Source organism: Grampus griseus, assembly GCF_964374135.1.
Source record: "Grampus griseus genome assembly, chromosome: 19".
NCBI lineage: Eukaryota > Metazoa > Chordata > Mammalia > Artiodactyla > Delphinidae > Grampus > Grampus griseus.
The window spans coordinates 39,519,181-39,536,796 of NC_139013.1; the positions used below are offsets into that span (position 1 = coordinate 39,519,181).

The 17,616-nt window shown below is 59.4% G+C and overlaps 3 protein-coding genes across 8 annotated transcripts; 2 read left to right on the forward strand and 1 right to left on the reverse strand.

Annotated features, from left to right (window-relative positions):
* Positions 1-79: 79 nt before the first annotated feature.
* HSF4 (heat shock transcription factor 4) lies at positions 80-5,641 on the forward strand (the record flags this gene model as incomplete). Of its 4 annotated transcripts, XM_082677560.1 has the most annotated exons (14): positions 80-330; positions 963-1,071; positions 1,161-1,288; positions 1,380-1,504; positions 1,771-1,846; positions 1,989-2,053; positions 2,579-2,675; positions 2,925-3,052; positions 3,174-3,401; positions 3,912-4,017; positions 4,116-4,181; positions 4,309-4,378; positions 5,151-5,238; positions 5,485-5,641. In XM_082677560.1, the coding sequence occupies exons 1-14, from the start codon at positions 208-210 to the stop codon at positions 5,639-5,641; spliced, it is 1,566 nt and encodes a 521-aa protein (XP_082533686.1). In that variant the 5' UTR covers positions 80-207. The 4 variants fall into 4 exon arrangements, with proteins under 4 accessions (XP_082533686.1, XP_082533688.1, XP_082533689.1 ...); XM_082677562.1 differs by lacking the exon at positions 3,174-3,401; XM_082677563.1 differs by lacking the exons at positions 5,151-5,238; positions 5,485-5,641 and adding an exon at positions 4,653-4,818 and having other exon boundaries at positions 2,911-3,052; positions 3,278-3,401.
* Positions 5,192-9,021, forward strand: NOL3 (nucleolar protein 3). 3 transcript variants are annotated; one of them, XM_082677582.1, is made up of 5 exons: positions 5,679-5,703; positions 6,131-6,245; positions 8,017-8,319; positions 8,470-8,793; positions 8,887-9,021. In XM_082677582.1, the coding sequence occupies exons 3-5, from the start codon at positions 8,025-8,027 to the stop codon at positions 8,892-8,894; spliced, it is 627 nt and encodes a 208-aa protein (XP_082533708.1). In that variant the 5' UTR covers positions 5,679-5,703; positions 6,131-6,245; positions 8,017-8,024; the 3' UTR covers positions 8,895-9,021. The 3 variants fall into 3 exon arrangements, with proteins under 3 accessions (XP_082533710.1, XP_082533709.1, XP_082533708.1); XM_082677584.1 differs by lacking the exons at positions 5,679-5,703; positions 6,131-6,245 and adding an exon at positions 5,192-5,238; XM_082677583.1 differs by lacking the exon at positions 6,131-6,245 and having other exon boundaries at positions 5,567-5,703.
* A 1,584-nt stretch (positions 9,022-10,605) lies between these two features.
* Positions 10,606-17,151, reverse strand: MATCAP1 (microtubule associated tyrosine carboxypeptidase 1; the record flags this gene model as incomplete). The annotated part of the gene is made up of 7 exons (XM_082677573.1): positions 17,077-17,151; positions 13,858-14,483; positions 13,633-13,776; positions 13,219-13,351; positions 11,997-12,302; positions 11,795-11,892; positions 10,606-10,773 (listed from the first exon to the last, which is right to left on the reverse strand). Exons 2-7 carry the CDS (start codon positions 14,425-14,427, stop codon positions 10,606-10,608), a joined length of 1,419 nt encoding a protein of 472 aa, XP_082533699.1. The 5' UTR covers positions 14,428-14,483; positions 17,077-17,151.
* Positions 17,152-17,616: the final 465 nt, after the last annotated feature.

Consider the following 17,616-nt stretch of genomic DNA (forward strand, 5'->3'; position numbering starts at 1 on the left):
TCCCTACCGCACCCCGCCCCCACGCACATACTGCCAGTGCTGAGGCCGCGGTCAGAGCCCCGCCCCGCTGGTTCGCACGTGGCCCCCACCTGACCCGGCGCCGGGAGGCGGAGTAGGGCGGAGCGGGCGGCAAACGCAGCACTTTCCGCGGCTTTGACAAGCCAGCGGCGGCCGGGCCCAAGCGTTAAACGGGGCCGGGACTGCGCCATGCAGGAAGCGCCAGCCGCGCTGCCCACGGAGCCGGGCCCTAGTCCCGTGCCAGCCTTCCTTGGCAAGCTGTGGGCGCTGGTGGGCGACCCGGGCACCGACCACCTGATCCGCTGGAGCCCGGTGAGGGCTGGGGCCTTTCGACTTCCTCAGTGGTCCCCGGGATTCCTCCACGTCAGTGAACGTCCACGCTCACCCTGTCCCTGCCTGGGACGGGGCTGAGGGTCCCTTGATTCAGCCGTCCAGGGTATGCGACGGCTTGGAGGGGGTATTCGAGATGGAGGTGAGGCGACTTCCTCCGGGCAGAGGACAGGGTAGGAGACTTCTGGAGGAGACCTAGAACCCGAAGGATCTTCCAGGTCATTTAGTTCCCACCCTGCCCATCAGACAGATTGGAACACAGAGAGGCCAGGAGAAGGGAAGGGCTGGGCCTGGTTCTAGCTCAGAGTCACATCGCGGGTCTGGGAGCCGTCCGGGGCTGGAACCCAGGTTTGCCCTCTGCTCTTACTTTCAGAGAACCGAGTACGGAGTCTGGGTGGGCTGAGATAGAGATTGTGGTCGCCCCAGGCTAGGCCAGAGCTGGTTCTGGCCTGGCCTCGTCCCACGTCCCCACGAATGGTAGCCTCGGTCCCCAGAGTGAGTGCGAGTGTGTATGCGCGCGCGCCAGAGCGCTGGCTTCGCCGTGGGCGGGCACCGCTCACGGTGTCGTCTGGTCTCCGCCCGCACGGTGGGTGGGCGGGCGGCGTTCTCCACAGAGCGGGACCAGTTTCCTCGTCAGCGACCAGAGCCGCTTTGCCAAGGAAGTGCTGCCCCAGTACTTCAAGCACAGCAACATGGCGAGCTTTGTGCGGCAACTCAACATGTGTGAGTCCCTAGGGCCGGGCGGGACGCGGGCGTGGGTGACTTGGTGCGGGGGGGCGGGGCAATTTACGCCCCCACGCCCTACTCCCTAGACGGTTTTCGGAAGGTGGTGAGCATCGAGCAGGGTGGCCTGCTGAGGCCGGAACGGGACCACGTCGAGTTCCAGCACCCGAGCTTCGTGCGCGGCCGAGAGCAATTACTGGAACGCGTGCGGCGTAAGGTGGGGGCGGCCTGCAGGAACCAGCAAACCGGGGTGGAGGTGGGACAGCTGTTTCCTGCGACTCTGACTTGAGGGTGCCTCCCACCTGCAGGTGCCTGCGCTGCGCGGCGACGACGGCCGCTGGCGCCCTGAGGACCTGGGCCGGCTTCTGGGCGAGGTGCAGGCTTTTCGGGGAGTGCAGGAGAGCACCGAGGCGCGGCTGCGGGAGCTCAGGCAGTGCGGGGGAGGGGGCGGAGGAGGATGGGGAGGGGGAAGGGAGGGTCTGGGCGAGGGGGCACTGGCTTCCAAGCGTTTCTAGGCAGCTCCTTCCTCTCTCATGCCTTGGCGCCTCCATCGAGACCAATGGGCCGAGCTGAGGAAGTCTGTTGTCTATGGACGGGTGATCATCCGAGTGGGCGCCGGTTCAGGCCTGCCATTCTGTGGGGGGTGGTGACCGGGCGAACTCTCAGATGCCTCAGCACCCCCCCACGCCTTTCCCCCAGGCAGAACGAGATCTTGTGGAGGGAGGTGGTGACGCTGCGGCAGAGCCACGGTCAGCAGCACCGGGTCATTGGCAAGGTGTTCCTCTCCCCCCACCCCACTTCTCTCTGTCACTCCTCAACGTACCACCCGCCCCCCAGTCCTGGAAGCCACCTGGAGTGCCTCGTTAGGGTGGGAGGCAAGGTCCAAAGTATGAGTTAACCCTTTGCTTTCTCTTCAGCTGATCCAGTGCCTCTTTGGGCCACTTCAGGCGGGGTCCAGCAGCGCAGGAACTAAGAGAAAGCTGTGAGTGAGAAACCCAGGGACGCCCCCACCCCTTCCAGGACCCTCACAGAAACCCAGGCAGGACTCCTTCTCCTCCAGAAGCCCCTTCACCTGGAATCCTCATTCTTTTCCCCTGCATTACAGTCTTCCTCACCCAATGGCCATCCCCCCAAGGGCCCCCTTCCAGGGCTTTCCCCCTCTACCCCCAACTCTACCACCAAAACCCCCACTCTCAGACCCCTCAGTTCCAGGACCTTAACCCCATATTTCCACCCCATCATCCCCTTACCCCTCACCCCAAAGCATCCCAACAGTAGAGGGTCTGGGTCTCAAACCACACTCCCTCCCTCCCTTCTCTACCCCGAAAGGGCCCCCATCTCTGGGGGGAGCCCCTTCTGCCTCTAGCATGTGACTGATGCCCTGGCAACAGGCCTCAGCTCTGCTGACTTGGCTGCTGGGGCCTGTGGGAGGGAGGTGGTGCAGGCTGAGGGGCATGGGAGATGAACCTACCCAGCCCCCTGCCTGTGCCCTGGCCACCCTGCACAGGTCCCTGATGCTGGATGAGGGGTGCCCAACACCAGCCAAATTCAACGCCTGCCCCCTACCTGGTGCCCTCCTGCAGGACCCCTACTTTATCCAATCGGTAGGTTTTTGCTTCTCTCCTCCCTAGAGCACAGCTTGGTTTATGGAGAGCCTGTTCCCTTTCCACATTCCCCAAAAAGAAGAGAAGATGGAGGCCAGCTTTCCCTCCCACCAGACCCAGGCTCCCCAGCATGGGCCCAGCTTCCTCCCTCAAACCTTCCCCCTTAGATCTAGCCCATGTGGTACTGGCTGGGTTCTGGCTCACCCTGTGGCTTGAGGTGAAGGGCTGGGCCTCATCTTCTACTTACAGCCTCTCCCAGAGACCACCCTGGGCCTCAGCAGCCCTCACAGGGCCAGGGGCCCCATCATCTCTGACATTCCGGAAGACTCTCCATCCCCTGAAGGAACCAGGCTTTCTCCCTCCAGTGGTGGCAGGAGGTAAGAGGGACAGGGGCTGCCTTCTGGGGAGCCTGTGGCTGAGGGCCTGGCAGCCCAGATGGCTGTGGGGATGGGGGAGAGGGCAGTGCCAGGGTCTGGCTGAAGCTTTTCTCTGGTGCAGGGAGAAGGGCCTGGCACTGCTCAAAGAAGAGCCAGCCAGCCCAGGGGGGGAAGGCGAGGCCGGGCTGGCCCTGGCCCCAAACGAGTGTGACTTCTGCGTGACAGCACCCCCACCGCTGCCTGTGGCTGTGGTGCAGGCCATCCTGGAAGGGAAAGGGAGCCTTAGCCCCGAGGGGCCCAGGAATGCCCAGCAGCCTGAACCAAGAGGCCCCAGGGAGGTTCCTGACAGGTGAGCAGAGAGACCATTTTTGACTGTAAGCCCTGTGGGCCACTTCTGCAGCTAGATCAGCACTAACTAGCCCCCAGACTTCCCAGCCTTCTCTGCCCCTTGGTGGCTGGCTGGTCGGTTGGGCACCACGGTCTCACCTGATTTCTCAGAGCTGCTCTAAGGAGTACCAGCTTCAGAGGCCCCTAGAAAGTGGAAACATGTCAGTGGTAGGGCTCAGGAATCTCCATTTTAAATGCAACCACTGGGGTGCTTGTAAAGATTGTAAAGTACGCAACAGTTTAAGAACCACTGATGTTGATAATTGCATAGGGAGGGGACACAACCCAAACCTCAGGCCAAAAGTAGGAGGCAGAGGCACTCTGTGTGCCCCTCTACGTGTGTGTGGGGGGATCGTCTTCCAGCATTTTCTATATGTTGTCAGATTTAGATCCTGATGTATTCAGGTTCCTTGGGAACCTAATGGGGGGTGGGGTTGGGCACTGCAGGCCAACGGCAGTTTTCTGTGCACAGAGGGCCTCTGGACCTGGAGAGAGGAGCCCGGAGCCCGGAGAGTCTGTTGCCTCCAATGCTGCTTCGGGCCCCCCCTGAAGGTGTGGAGCCTGCAGGGCCCCTAGATGTGAGTACACCTTCAGCAGGGCAGAGGCATGGGGCTTGGTGGGGTCCAGCTGCTTGTGCAGCCTGGGGAGGACACCACTGACCCAGAGCTCCCCCTAGGTGCTGGGCACCAGCCTCCAGGGGCGGGAGTGGACTCTCATGGACTTAGACATGGAGCTGTCCCTGGTAAGATGGGGGTGGGGAGGGCAGGGGGTTCAGAGTTGTTCGGCCAAGCCCTTTGGTCCACAGCTGTTCTCCCTCAGCCAAAGCCCCAGCTCCCTCCCCAGCTGCTTCCTGGGGTTCTCTCATGCAGTTGCAGCCCTTGGTTCCAGAAAAGGGTGAGACTGAGCTGGCGGTCAAGGGGTTAAATTCTCCAGGGCCAGGTAATAATTGTGGTGACTTAGGACCTGGGGGAGGCCCATAGGGGCCTGAGCTACCACGATTGCGTGGGCGGGGCAGTTGGTGTTTTGGAGGGAAATCCCCGGAGGCAGGCTGCTCTGCAGAGTACTGCTTAAGCTGCTTGAGCCGCTGGAAGAGAGTGGGGGGTTGAGAGTGGATGTTTCATCCTAACCGGAGGGCAAGGCGAGTGAAGCTCTCCTTCCCTGAAGAAAGGAGGCGACCGTTTCTCCCCGCTGAGCACAGCCCCACTCCTCCTAGGGAAGGACTCCATGCTGGGGACACCACTCCTGCTGGATGTCCAAGCCGCTTTGGGAGGCCCAGCCCTCAGCCTGCCGGGAGCTTTAACCATTTACAGCGCCCCTGAGAGCCGCGCCTCCTACCTGAGCCCAGGGGCCAACCCCTCCCCCTGAGAGCCCCCTCCACTCTGAAACCAGCCTGGCTGAGGGGTGGGCTGGCCGGCAGCACGCCCAGCTCGGCTTCCTTGAGCCCCTGCTGGAGGCTGAGTGAAGCCCCTCCTACCTTGGCAGCCCCTCTCCAATACCGAGCCCTGCATAAAACTGCGTTTTTTTCTGTGTTTCTGGTCTCTTTTCTCTACCGACCATGGAGCACAGAAGTCATGGGTGGGGGGCGACTTGGCATTCGTAGCAGCGTCCAGATCCTAGGGCTTTAATCGAGGAACCCTTGAAGGGTGGAGGTGCTTGGGGAGCCTGCCCCTAGTTCTCCTGCTTAGGCCCCATCCTCCGGGTCCGAATCCAGGGCTGGCGCGTGGCCACTGCGACCTCCGGGAAGCGGGGACTTTTGGGGTCACACCCAGCACCGCAGTGCATCCGTTCTGTGAGCCTGGGTAAGCTGGTCTCCTCTGAGCCTTGTCTGTGACAGGCAAAGATGGGTGTAAAACGCCTGGGAATTGCCGGGGTACTTGGGGCCGCGGGCTTAACTGTCCCCTCCCTGACTCATCCGGCGCGCCCGGGGTGAAGAGGGAAAGCAGACTACGTGTACGAGCCCAGGCGGTACGCGGCCTCTGCGGCCTGCCTCCCCGCGTCCCGGGAAGAATGGCCCCCTTTCCCCACCCCCTCCGTGTTCCCGGCAGCCCTGGCCGGCCCGCCCCCGCCGCAGCTGCTGCTTCCATCTCCACCGCGCCCGGCCCTTTCTGCCTCGTCATCTCCTCCCCAGCCAAGGCTCGACCAGTGAGTGGGGCCGCCGGGAGCGCACGGACCGGGAGCTCCCCGGACCCCCGGCTGCGGTAGGGAAGAGAAACTGAGTTTGGGCAAAATCCGCGCCCCACCAAAACCAGCCGCACCCGAAGGAGGTCTGTGAGCCCCGCCCCTCGGCAGGACTCTAGCTCTGGGGCTGGGTGGAGGGGAGTTAAGGGTTCGCACGTGCGCAAAGGCTCCCGCAGTTTTCCACCACCTTCGCTCCCTAGCAAAAGGACGCGCGGGGAGCGAGGTGGGGAGGGAGACAGAGACCCCGTCCACGCCTCGTAACTGGAGCTGCCTGGTGCTCCGGGAAGGATCTGGGCTGTGAGCACTGAAGGAGATAACTTCGGTATTCACTTCCTAAGCATTGAGTTTCAGGGTGAGGACCCGTACCAGCTGGTGTCTCTGCACCCCAGACAGGACAGAGGACGGGACTCGGGGTAACGGAAGGAGGAGGCTAACATGAAAAGAACTTGGGGAGGCGTGAGAGAGAAGGAGGGGCCGGTCTAATCTTCCTCCTCCCTCTCTGCACCTGTACAGAGTGGATTCTGTCCTCCCTCCCTTCCTGCACTCGATTTGGGGGACAGGCTTTGGAAGCCTCAAGTGAAGAGGGCAGAGGAGCCACAGTACGCAGTGCAGTGATGTCAGCCTAGTGGTGAGGCTGTATGTTGTTCACTGGGGTACAGAGGAGAAGGAACCAGTCTGCTTGTGGGACACTCAGGCATTGGGGTGGATGAGGGGACATTTGAGTCTTGGAGGATGGATCCACAGCATGGAGGGAGGAAAGGGCATTCCAGGCCTAGGCAACAGCATCTGTGAAGTTTGGGAAGTGCCAGTACTGAGTGGTGGAGGGAAGTGGGGGAAAGCCTGGCTGTCCAGGGGGTGGGAAGTGAACAGATAGTCTGGATTCTCTCTGATAAGCTGTGGGGGTGTGGGGGACAGGTAGTTACGGCTGACATTTTGCTTGGCAGGAGACCTTGTAGTTCAGGCTGGAGCAAGTCAGATTCCACTTCTGCCACTCGATCTCTCTGTGCCTGTCCCCTTATCTGTAAAATGGGGACAAAAGCCCTACCCCAGAGAGTTGTCAAAGTCACTGTTCTGTGGGGGTGATGGGATAGGAGTGAGCGGTACTCAGAGAGACTGTTACAGGAGATGAGGTGACCATGGAGGGGTTGAGGGAGATGCTGATATCTCACTGAGAAGTGGAGGAGCAGCATTTGTCCCTGATGGGACATGAAGGGAGAGAGAGGGGTAAAGGGTAGTCCTGGTCTCTGCTCATGGCCTGGGGGAAGGGCTGACACTTCAGTATGGCTAGGAGGGGTGAAATGACCAGGGAGGCATAGCATGACACCAGGTAGTGAGACCTGGGAAGCAGGATGGGGGCTAGGACCAAATGCTAGACCTAGAACCAGGTAAGGAGGTAAAGGAGGGACCCCAAAGGGAGGACGAGATCCAGGAGGGTGTTTTGTGGACAAAGCCAAGGCCAGGGGAGATGGGCTGAGAGGGGGAGTGGTCCAGGGCCTGACCTAATTGCCCTTAATGCCAGGGGCCTTGCTGCCTGGGTCAGGCCACCCAAGAGGAGATGGGCCATTGTCCTTGGTTGTCAATAAATGAACAAAGCAGATTAATGTCTGCCTAACACCTGCTGTTTGGAAGAGACAGCCTCTCAAAATGGGAGGATCTATGGAGGAAAACAGTGAAAATTCAATGTTTGCTGGTAGCTTTTGTGAGTTGGGCCCTGGGTACTTAAAGATGATGGCTGTAAATCATTCCCAGGGCAGCAGGGAGACAGTTTGGTCTCAGGTGATGTCCGGGAGATCTTGGTCAGAGCTAAGACTCAAGAGAATTCAGGTATCCCTGCTCAGGTATTAGAACCAGGAGAGACCATGAGACCACTTTGGGGTTACAACATGGTGGTGGTGGCATTGGTGAGGTGGTGCAGGGGCAGGGCCTGTCCTGGAAGGATGGACCTCAGGTTAAGGGGCCTGGACTTCCTCCGGTGGGTGAGAGAAGCAGCGGAGGCTCTTAGCACTTCAGGATCTGGGAGTGGGGGGATTCGGGGCTCTGCAGGGTCTAGGATGGAAGTGAAAGGCTAGACTAAGTAAGTGGTGAGGTTGACAGAAATATTGGACAGACTGGGAAGAACTTGACTGCAAGCTGGGTGTGGGGGTATCAGGATCAGTTGTAGGTCTTTCTGCCTGTTAAGTTGGGGAAGCAGGTTGGGAAAGAGAAGTTAGTTTGGATAAACTGGGTCTGAATGGATCGCAGGATCTGCAGGTGGCAGGGGCTCAGGAGGGAGGACATGCTTGGGGAGAGCCGTCAGAGTAGAGACCCCAGTCACGGGTGTTCACTGGGGCCCTGGGAGAGAGGTCAAGGTCAGGGGAGCTCCGGCCCCCACTACCTCTCTCCCCCCACCTCCCATGCAGCCCCCACCATGGGCAACACGCAGGAGAGGCCATCAGAGACGATCGATCGCGAGCGGAAACGCCTGGTAGAGACGCTGCAGTCGGACTCGGGGCTGCTGCTGGATGCGCTGCTGGCACGGGGCGTGCTCACCGGGCCCGAATACGAGGCGTTGGACGCGCTGCCTGATGCCGAGCGCAGGGTACGCCGCCTGCTGCTGCTGGTGCAAAGCAAGGGCGAAGCCGCCTGCCAGGAGCTGCTGAGCTGCGCCCAGCGAACCGTGCGCGCGCCCGACCCCGCCTGGGACTGGCAGCACGTGGGCACGGGTGAGAGCGCGCGCGAGGGCGGGGCCTAGGTCAGAGGAGGGGGCGTGGCGTGGGAGCAAGGAGTTGAGGTCTTCCCCAAAGACCCGCACGTGTGCAGGGGAAACCTCAGAGGGGTAAAATGAATCTGAGGCACTCCCACCTCCGCCGTAGGCTACCGAGAACGAAGCTACGACCCTCCATGCCCAGGCCACTGGACTCCTGAGGCAGCTGGCTCAGGGACCGCATGCCCCTGGCTGCCCAGAGCTTCAGACTGCGATGAGGCGCGGGGTCCTGAGGACTCCGAGGCAGCGCAATCCGGAACCCTCGAGGAAACTGAGCCAGAGCTGGAAGCTGAGACCTCTGAAGGGGCTGAGCCGGAGTTGGAACCCCAAATGGATCCTGAACCAGAGCCAGGGACGGAACCAGAGCCCGACCTGGAGCCGGAGCCCGACCTGGAGCCGGAGCCCGACCTAGAGGCTGGGGACGAATCTGAAGGTGTGAGGCCGACCAAACCTGGTGGGAGGGCGTGGCCTGGGGGGCGGAGGGGGGGGTCCACCTGACTGACCACACCCCTTCCGTCATCTCTAGATTCCTGAAAGCCTTAAAGCTGACAGGCCGCTCCTCGCCCTAGCAGGATGGGATCTAGGATCCTGCCCTGCCGGGGTCAGATGCCACGAAGCCTCCCTCTGTCCCAGTACCACTGAAAGTGAATAAACTCTGGAGGGTCAGCTTGGACTCTGTGATTCTGGCTCTTTGCCCAGGAACTAGGGTGTGGATTTGTACCTCTAAGTCCCAATGACCTGGGCAGCCCTGTGCCCACGGCCCAGTCCTCAACCCCTTTCCATCCTCAATAGCCCAAGCTGTACCCCTGGAGAGTCCCCAGTGGGACAAGGGCCAGACCCTTGCGCCCTGCTCCACAGCCCTTTTATCCTCGTGAACCATTTGGGGACATGTGTAGTCACCAGCCCCACCTCATGAAAGCCCCTAGGCCTGGCACAAAGAGCCAGGAAAAGGGTACTTCTTTCCACTTAGAGAAGGCTAGAGCTCACCACCTTGGGAAGTGAGACTAGAAAGAGAAAGCGATCTCAAGTAGGCAGAGCCCACACTGTTCATTGTAATTGTTTTAATTGGCTTCTCTCAGGACTGGGAGCTCAGGGAGGGTTGTGACCAGTTAACTGGCACACAGAAGGCGCTCTATACATATTCACTGACTAAATGAATAAGGACTTTGCAGCTGTGTTTCCAAGTTTTCAGATGGGAAAACTAAGGCCAAGGGAGGGAGTAGGACAGGGTCAACCTCACACAGCTGAGTCTGAGATGAAACTGGAAGCAACAGTTATCTTGGCACCTCTCCTGGTCTAGGAGGGGCTCAGAACTAGGAACGAGGGGCCTGCCCCTCAGGCTTAATTGTGGCTGCTGCCAGGCTATGCCAACCTCTGCCAGAGACCAGCTGTGAGGGTGTGGGCAAAGACAGGGACAGTAGAGGCCAGTGCAGGGGATGAAGGCAGGGCCAGGTGAGCTCTTAGCTTGATTCGCAAGGGGTGTGTGTGTGTGTGTGTGTGTGTGTGTGCGCGTGCGTGCGTGCATGCGTGCATGCGTGCGTGCGTGTGTGTGTGTGGAGCTAGGAACAATTGGTGCCTTCCAGAGGAGCCCTGTTCCCTCCATCAAACCTTCAGAAACTGCTGCGTCCCAGCCCCAGTAAGTAGAGCACATAAATAAGGAATAAATACATGACAGTGGGAGAGGCAAAATGCTGGAAAGCACACCCCAGCCCAGCTGGGTCTCTACTACCAGGATCCCTGCTCCTTGAGTCTGTGTGAAAGCCAGGACCTCAGGCTCAGGCAGTCACCCCCAGAAGAAGGGAGATCCCCACCAGGACCCAGTGAGAGGTAGACAGCATGAAAGCTGAAGGAGCACCAAGGGGCCAGGTGGGGGAGGAAAGGACTGGAGTATGCAGACACCCAAAGCCATCTCGTGCAAGAACAAGTTTCTACTCCCAAGCCACCGCCTCATCCCCATCCAGCTTCCCTCCTGCCCCCAGGCTTTTCCTCTGCTCAAAAGGCAGCTGGAGACAGGAGGGCAGATTTAGTTTGCCTGACATGCTGCTGTTGGCCTTCAGGGTCCCGGGAGGCTAGCAAGGGGCACAAACTCTCTGCTGTTGCCTCTCCTCCCTCCTGAAATGCTTCTGCCCTCCCCATTCCCCAAGAAACACGCAGGCTGTGGAAGCACAGAGCAGCCAGCTTCATGTTCTGGGGGCTGATCTGGAGCCCTCTTTCCAGGGCCCCTGCCTGTAGCCCTCAAGCAGTATCAGTCATCAGGCAGCAGGCGGCCCAGCTCTGCCTCATCCAGCCGGTTGGTGGTCATGATGTGCTCCAGCTGCTGCCGGTAGCGTGCTAAGTCCTGCATGAAGTGGGGCACCCGGGTTTTGTCCAGCACCCCATGGGGCCGAAGGTGATCTACATCCTCATAGGACACCTGCAGGAAGAAAGCTGGGCCTCAGGAGTAGGCAGGGTGCCCTGGCTTTCAGGCAGCTGGTCCCAGCTCTCTTGCAATGGCCCATAGCCCTTTGCTCCTGCAACTCCTCCCTCTCCCCTCCTGATCCACTCCCAATGTTATGTACCCTGAGGCTCAGGCCTGGGTGTTTGCTCTTTCTCTCAACACCTTGGTTTATCATCTACGTCCTACAACCTCACTCCTGTCTCCAGTCCAGCTTCCCCCCTCACCTCCAAACCTGGGTATCCAATTGCCTTCTGAACGCCTTCCCCAGGATATCCTTCAGGCACCTCAGACTCCCCATATCCAGCATTACTGGGTGCCAGCCTATGCCATCCCCACCCTCCTCACAGCCCCCTAGGTCACATTCCAGGTGGGCGCGTAGTATCTGTCACCCTCCCACTCAGAGTGGCCACTGAGTTAAAAAGATCCACTCTGAAGATCTCTCCAGCTTGCTGCTTCCCCTCCATCTGCACGGCCACTGCTGGGTTATGCCAGACCACCGTCGAGTCTGCAGAAGTGATTGGAAAGGCCTCCTCCTTTTCCCCCTGCACTCCCTTCCCTAGGCCTCTCCTCCCATATGACAGAGGGAGCCTTCTAAGGCAAACCATCTGTGCCACTCTTCTGCTCAAAGCTCCTAGGATTCCCCATTGCTTTGGATGAAATTCGACTTCCTCAGCCTGGCACAAATACCCAGCGCCAAGGACTTGTTCCCTGGCCATTTCTCCAGCCTCCTTCCCCAGGCCTTCCTGACTGCTCCCTTGGCCTGGAATGCTCTCACCTCCTTTGAAGTGCAGTGTCTACACACACACCTGTGGGCTGGCTCAAGCACCTATATTGGCTGCCAGACTGTCATTTCACCTCCTGTGCTCACCTCCACCCACGCTCCCCCCATCAGAGAGGCCTGGCACCCAGTCCTCAGTTGAGTTCCAATCAGAGGCTCAGGGAATACCGCAGTGATGGGGAGAGCTGGCTGGGCCCTCGAAGGCCCGTGGTCCCTCACCTTGCCCAGCGAGGTCAGCAGCGGGAAATCGATGGTCTGGCGATGCCGCAGAATGCGCACGATGCCATCCAGGTACACCTGATCCTTGCTGAAGCAGCCTGTGGACACGGGAGGGCCGTGAGCCCTAGGCCCAAAGCCCCACCTGAACCCCCCCCGCACCCCTGCCACAGATCAGGACACTCCCCACTGCACAGGCGCCCACCGGGCAGCGAGGTGTCAGTCTGGCCGCGCTTGGCGCGCACGCAGTACTCCCAGCGCACGTCGGCGTCCTGCACGTAGCGCGCCAGGTCCTGGAACAGCTGGCGGAAGGACATGTGCGCGGCGCGGTGGATGGTGTAGTAGAGCAACGCGGCGCGCCACAGGAAGGGCTGCTTGCGGAACAGCACACTGTGCAGGCTGGCCAGGCCCTCCTCGGTGGGGTTCGCTGGCCGCAGCCCATACTGCAGCCGGCCCTCGGCGCTGTGCCACGGCTGCCGCGCGTTGTTCACGCCCCGCAGGTAGTGGGTACCTGTGGGGTGGGCGAGGGAGAGGCTGCGCTGGGCCGCACATCCAAGGGACCCTCCTGCCCAGCCTGGGTCCTGGTCTGCCCAGCTGGACCTCTAGCCAGCGACTCACATATCCTTATGCCTCTAAACCTAGGCTCTTACACAAGTCCCCTCCACCCCAAACTCAAACTCACCCAACCCCAGGCAGCATGAAGACTCTCCTCAGGTGAACTCACACCCAAGGATCCAGAGTCTCACATACATGAACCCTCCCTCACCCGTCCAGGGCTACACACACCCACACAAACTCTCCCAAACTCACACTGCCCCCCAACCCCCAGAGAGGTGCAGGAACTCACACACTACCCCAGCCCCACATCCTGCATGCCCATATCATGCTGATGTCCCCAGCAAAAACCATCTTTTGCCCAGAGCAACAGGATTCTTGATGAGGAGGGACAGACAGAAAAGAATAGTAATTAGTGTCCCATGCTCGCTTTTCCAGGCTGGCCCTAACCCCTCCTAAGCCCAGCTCTGTGTGTTTTCAGCTAATTCCATTCCCAGGATCTGAACTTCCACCCACCGGGGAGGGCCTGCATGTTGGCTGGGCTTGTGGGACCCTTAGGGCTCTCCCTCTGGCCTGTCTGGGCCTCAGCAGTCTTGCCCCACTGTCAAGGGAAATCATAGAGGAGGTAGAGGGAGGAAAAGATACCCAGAAGGAACAAGAAATGAGGGTGAGCCCAGAGAGTGGGCTGGCATGTTCTGGCCTATGTCTGTGAGCCAGAGGAAGGAGGTAGCTGCTCCTGAAGGGAAGGGGCCCATCCTCCGGAGGGAAGGGGAAGAAAGAGAGGGGGTGGGGTTACTGGAGACCCTCACTGCCCCCCCTTGTCCCAGCCCCTTCTCACCCCTACCCGCCCACCCGCCTACCCACACCCTGACCTATCTCGTGCCGCAGCATGCCCTCCAACCAATACTGGCGGGCTCCAGTCAGGTTGATGGCCAATGTTGGTCGGCTGTTCTCCACCATCATCACTGCCTGGGACAGCAGGTCCTCACTCAGCTGCACCACAACCTGCAGGCGGCAGAGCCCTGAGCCATGGCCACCAGCCCAGGGGCCAGTGTGCAGGTGGGCCCACTGATGCCACAAGGCAGCCAGGCTGGACACCTGGCCACAACACCTACCCTTCCCCACCACTGCCTGGAGCCAGCTCCCACCTTACCGGGGCAGGGGCAGGGGCAGGGCTTGCCCGAGGTCACTAGCTCCATCAGTGTCGAGCTGGGCCTGGCATTGCCCACTCAGCAGCCTGGTTTGGAGCATGTGGAAAGGGGGCCTCGCAGGCAGGGCGAACTCACCTCCCCAGCGCAGCCCTCCTTCTGCATGTATTTGCGCACAATGGACCAGATCTGGCACTTGGTCAGCAGCTGGCCCCCAGTCGCAGCCTCAAAGCGTTCATAGGTACCAAACTTCTCCAGGACAGCCTCAATGATGCCAACCGCCTGCACAAAGGGCCACAGTGGCAGGTCAGGCCAGGCCTCTCAGGTGGTAGGGCCAGGGTGAGGTGGGCAGTCTGGACTGACCTGATGGAGGAACTGTCCAGAGGCCTCACTGTACTTCCCCAGCACAGCCGTAGGCATGGGCTCCTGATACTCGAACTGTGGGTTGTAGGTGTAATGGGACTGGAAGAACTTGTCCCGCTCACGGTCCATGTTGGTTGGCCGCAGGGCCACCAACATGCAGGGGCTCTTGCTGGCACCACGGCCTGCACCCTTGCGAGTCTTAGCAATGTGAGGCAGGGAGGCCGCAGGCCGCAGGGTGCCCCCACCTGGGTCCCGTCCCTGTCCAGGTGGCGCCCGACCCTGGGTGCTGCCCCCCCGCCGGCCAATACTGTTTACGGTGTAGGTGCTCTCACTGCGACGCATGTGGCCACGGTGGCCCAAGTGCAGCTCTGAGAAGGGCTGCGGCTCAGGCCGGGGCCGCAGGGCTGAGCGGACTGAGAGAGCCAGGGGCAAGGCCAGGGACCGAGGCCAGGGGTACAGTGCTGTCCCATCTCGGTCTGAGGGCCTCAGCCTGTGGCCCAAGGATGAGGGACTGGATGGCGGGCTGGGGGGTGCCTGCTCATACACCTGAGCCCCTGAGTCCAGCACCATTCTGTCCTGGTGGTCACATCCAGCTGGGTCACTCCAACTCCCCACACGGTCGACTTCTGGAGACACAGAAAGGCATGTGGAGACCAGCATGAGTGGGTGTGGCCTGAGGACCAGCAGGCCTTGTGCTCCATCCACACTGCCCTTGCTGGGCCTTTGGTGGGCCCAGGACCTGACGCCAGGTTCTAACCTGACCCCTCACCTCCACCCTAGTGTCCATCCCCTCCAGCAGGCTCACCCAAGCAAGCTGGACTGGGGGAAAGCAGGAGGAAGAGTCTCATACACCCAGCTAGATGGTGGTTACTCAAATCCCCTTAGACTGTGAGCTTCTGAGAGCAAGGCCTAAGCCCCTATTCATGATTCTTCTAATCCCTGTGCTCAGCGCCCACCCAGACTGGGAGTTTGGTACAGTGTAGCCTCAGCTGCCAGGATGACAGGTGAGGGGGTCTCACTACCTTCTACCTGCCTTCTACCTATGGCATTTTCTCAGTCTCACCCCGCCCCTCCCTCCTGGCTCCATCCACTTCCTCCAGCCCATTGGGATTGGGCCTCAGTCAGTTTGAATGCCTGCAGGCCCCTTGCTTATGCTAGTCCCTCCACCTGGAATGCTCTCTCTCCCGGGGCCATCTGCTCAAATCCAAATTAGAATCAGCTTTTGGTGAGCAGAGGGAAACTTCAGCAAATCCAAGCCAATCCCTGGTCTGTCCCCTAGAGTCATCTTTCTAGTGGTCATCCAAGGCCAGTGTCAGGACACTCACCCCTGACTCTACCAGGGCTCAGTCCAACCCAGTCTCTCCCCAGAGACTGACTGAAGGCTCCAGCCTCCAAACTCTCCTGCCTGCTCAGGGACATAATTCCAGCATTCCTCTCCTTTCCTACATCTCCTGCACCATCAATCTCTTCCTCTCTACTGGATTCTTCCCATCAGTATAAACACATGTTGTTATTTCTCCATCTTAAAAAACAAAACAAAACCCTCACTAGACCCCACACGCTTCCAGCTCCACTGCATCTCCCTCCAGCGGTTTCCTAGGGCAACACAACACCTCAAGTCGTCTATACTCAGTCTCCAATCCCTTCTTTCCTGTTCTCTCTTCAATTTCGCTTCAAGTGGGGGCTTTTGTCCCCCACTCTCTATCAAAACTGATCTGACCAAGGTCACCAATGATCTTCGTATTGATCAGCAGAATTTGACAAATTTAATGACTTCATCTTGGCTTGGCCATGTTCTCCACTCGGTTCCCAAATACACTGGAACATGGTTCTCCCACCTCACTGGCTGTTTGTTCTTGGTCTTACTTGCTGGTAATCCCTATCTTTCTGACCTCTTGACACTATAATGTCCAGAACTTGGAAAATTCTCTCCTCTTCTCCGTTTATGCTCACTCCCTAGGTGATCTCATCCACTCTCATGGTTTTAAATATGTCAGCCCAAACTTCTTCCATGAACTTCAGACTAGTGTTGCCAGTTCTCCGTTCAACATCTTTACTTGAACGTCTAACTGAACATGTCCCCCGTCTGGAGTGCTTTCCCCTCATATAACTGCAGGGGTCACTCTCACTTTCCTCAGATTTCTGTACAAATATCTTTTTAGAAAAGCTTCCCTAACACACCCTCTATAAAATAAACCTACCCTAGACACTCTCCACCACAACCTCCCCTTCTCCACAATATTGTCCTATGATGCAGTTATCACCATCTGAAGTACAGTACAAGTGAGCTTATCTGTTTTCTCCTTTTAAGTGTTCACAGCTGTGTCCCCAGAACAGTTGCTTAATAAAGGAATGAAACCAAGAGCCTTTGTCCTTCTCAGAACTGGAATCATCCCTGCACTTTGCTTCCCCATCTAGTTCTGATCCCCTCCCCCTCCTCCCGGCACTCTGCCTAGTGACAAGCTGCTGGAAAAGATTTCAGGCCTCAGGCTTCCCTCCCCTGAACTAACTATACACTTTTCTGGATTCCTCACTGGTCTCTGGGGCCTCTGCTTGTACTAATCCCCTTCATCTCCACTTGTTTCATTTGACCTACCTCTTTGCAATTACCAGAATATGCCTGTTTCTTTCATGTCTCAGGTCCTTCTGCCAAGAATGCCCTCCCAATGTCTCCCCGTGACAAACTCCTTAACCATTCTTCAGGACTTGGTTTAGGCCTCACTTCCTCCGGGAAGCCTTCCCAGCGTCTTAGAGGTTCCCAGTGCCCAGGCGGCTTCTTTACCATCCTAGGCTGTCACTGTTGGAGCCTAGGTCCGTGTCCCCCCATCATCCCCTGAACTCCCTGAGGGCAGGGACGGGTCCGATTCACCCCCATGACCAAAGTAGCCAGCTCTAGATGCAGACTGAATGAATGATGGTTGTGGGAGGAGCCCAGGCTGAAGGCGGAGTCTGGTGATAAATGAGAGGGTGTGGCCTGAGCCAATAAGAAACTCCGGGAGAGGATAACGTGGAAGAGGAGCCAATGGGGACTGGGAGATCGAGGAGGGGCGTGACCTCCAGCCAATAAGAGGCGGGGGATGGGGCAAAGGGAGTGCCCAATGGAGGGCGGGGCCGGAGGACAATGGAGCGGGGTTCCCTGGTGGATGAGGAGGGGTCGCGTCGAACGCCTTCTCGGCCTCTCGGGGGTGGGGGGATTCCGTCCGCGTGCCGCGCCCCCACCTGTTCAATTCTCTTCTCGCCGCCGCCGTTCCCACTCCGCAACCCCGGCCGCCGGCTGCCCAGCCCTCGGGAGCCGACACTGGTGACGCACGCACTCGGGCGCGCGCACGCTCAGACGAAGGCGCGCGGATTCACGTCAATCTCCGCGGCCTCAAGCGCCCGAGGACATGGCTGGGGGTGGGGCCAGGCAGAGCCGGAGGGGGTCCACCATCGGGTCACGCCCCTGGGTGGGGTGTTGTCTTAAGCCCGCCCCCTCCGCCTCCATAGTTGGACTCAGCAGTCGCGCGGGAGACGCGAGCTCGCTGCTGGCGCACGGACACGTGGGGATGTAGTCCGCATACAGCGGCGGGAGCCCGGGTGCTTGGAAAGCAGCCCATATACAGGTCTGATGCCGGGATAGGTGGGGCGCAGACGTATTTCAGAACTAGAGACAGGATACCTTAGGTATGTCACTGCACTTGGAACCCCTGACCTTCGCGGGGACTTTTATTTCTATCCCCCCTTCTCCAACGCACACAATTCAGGCGTACGGGGGCCGTG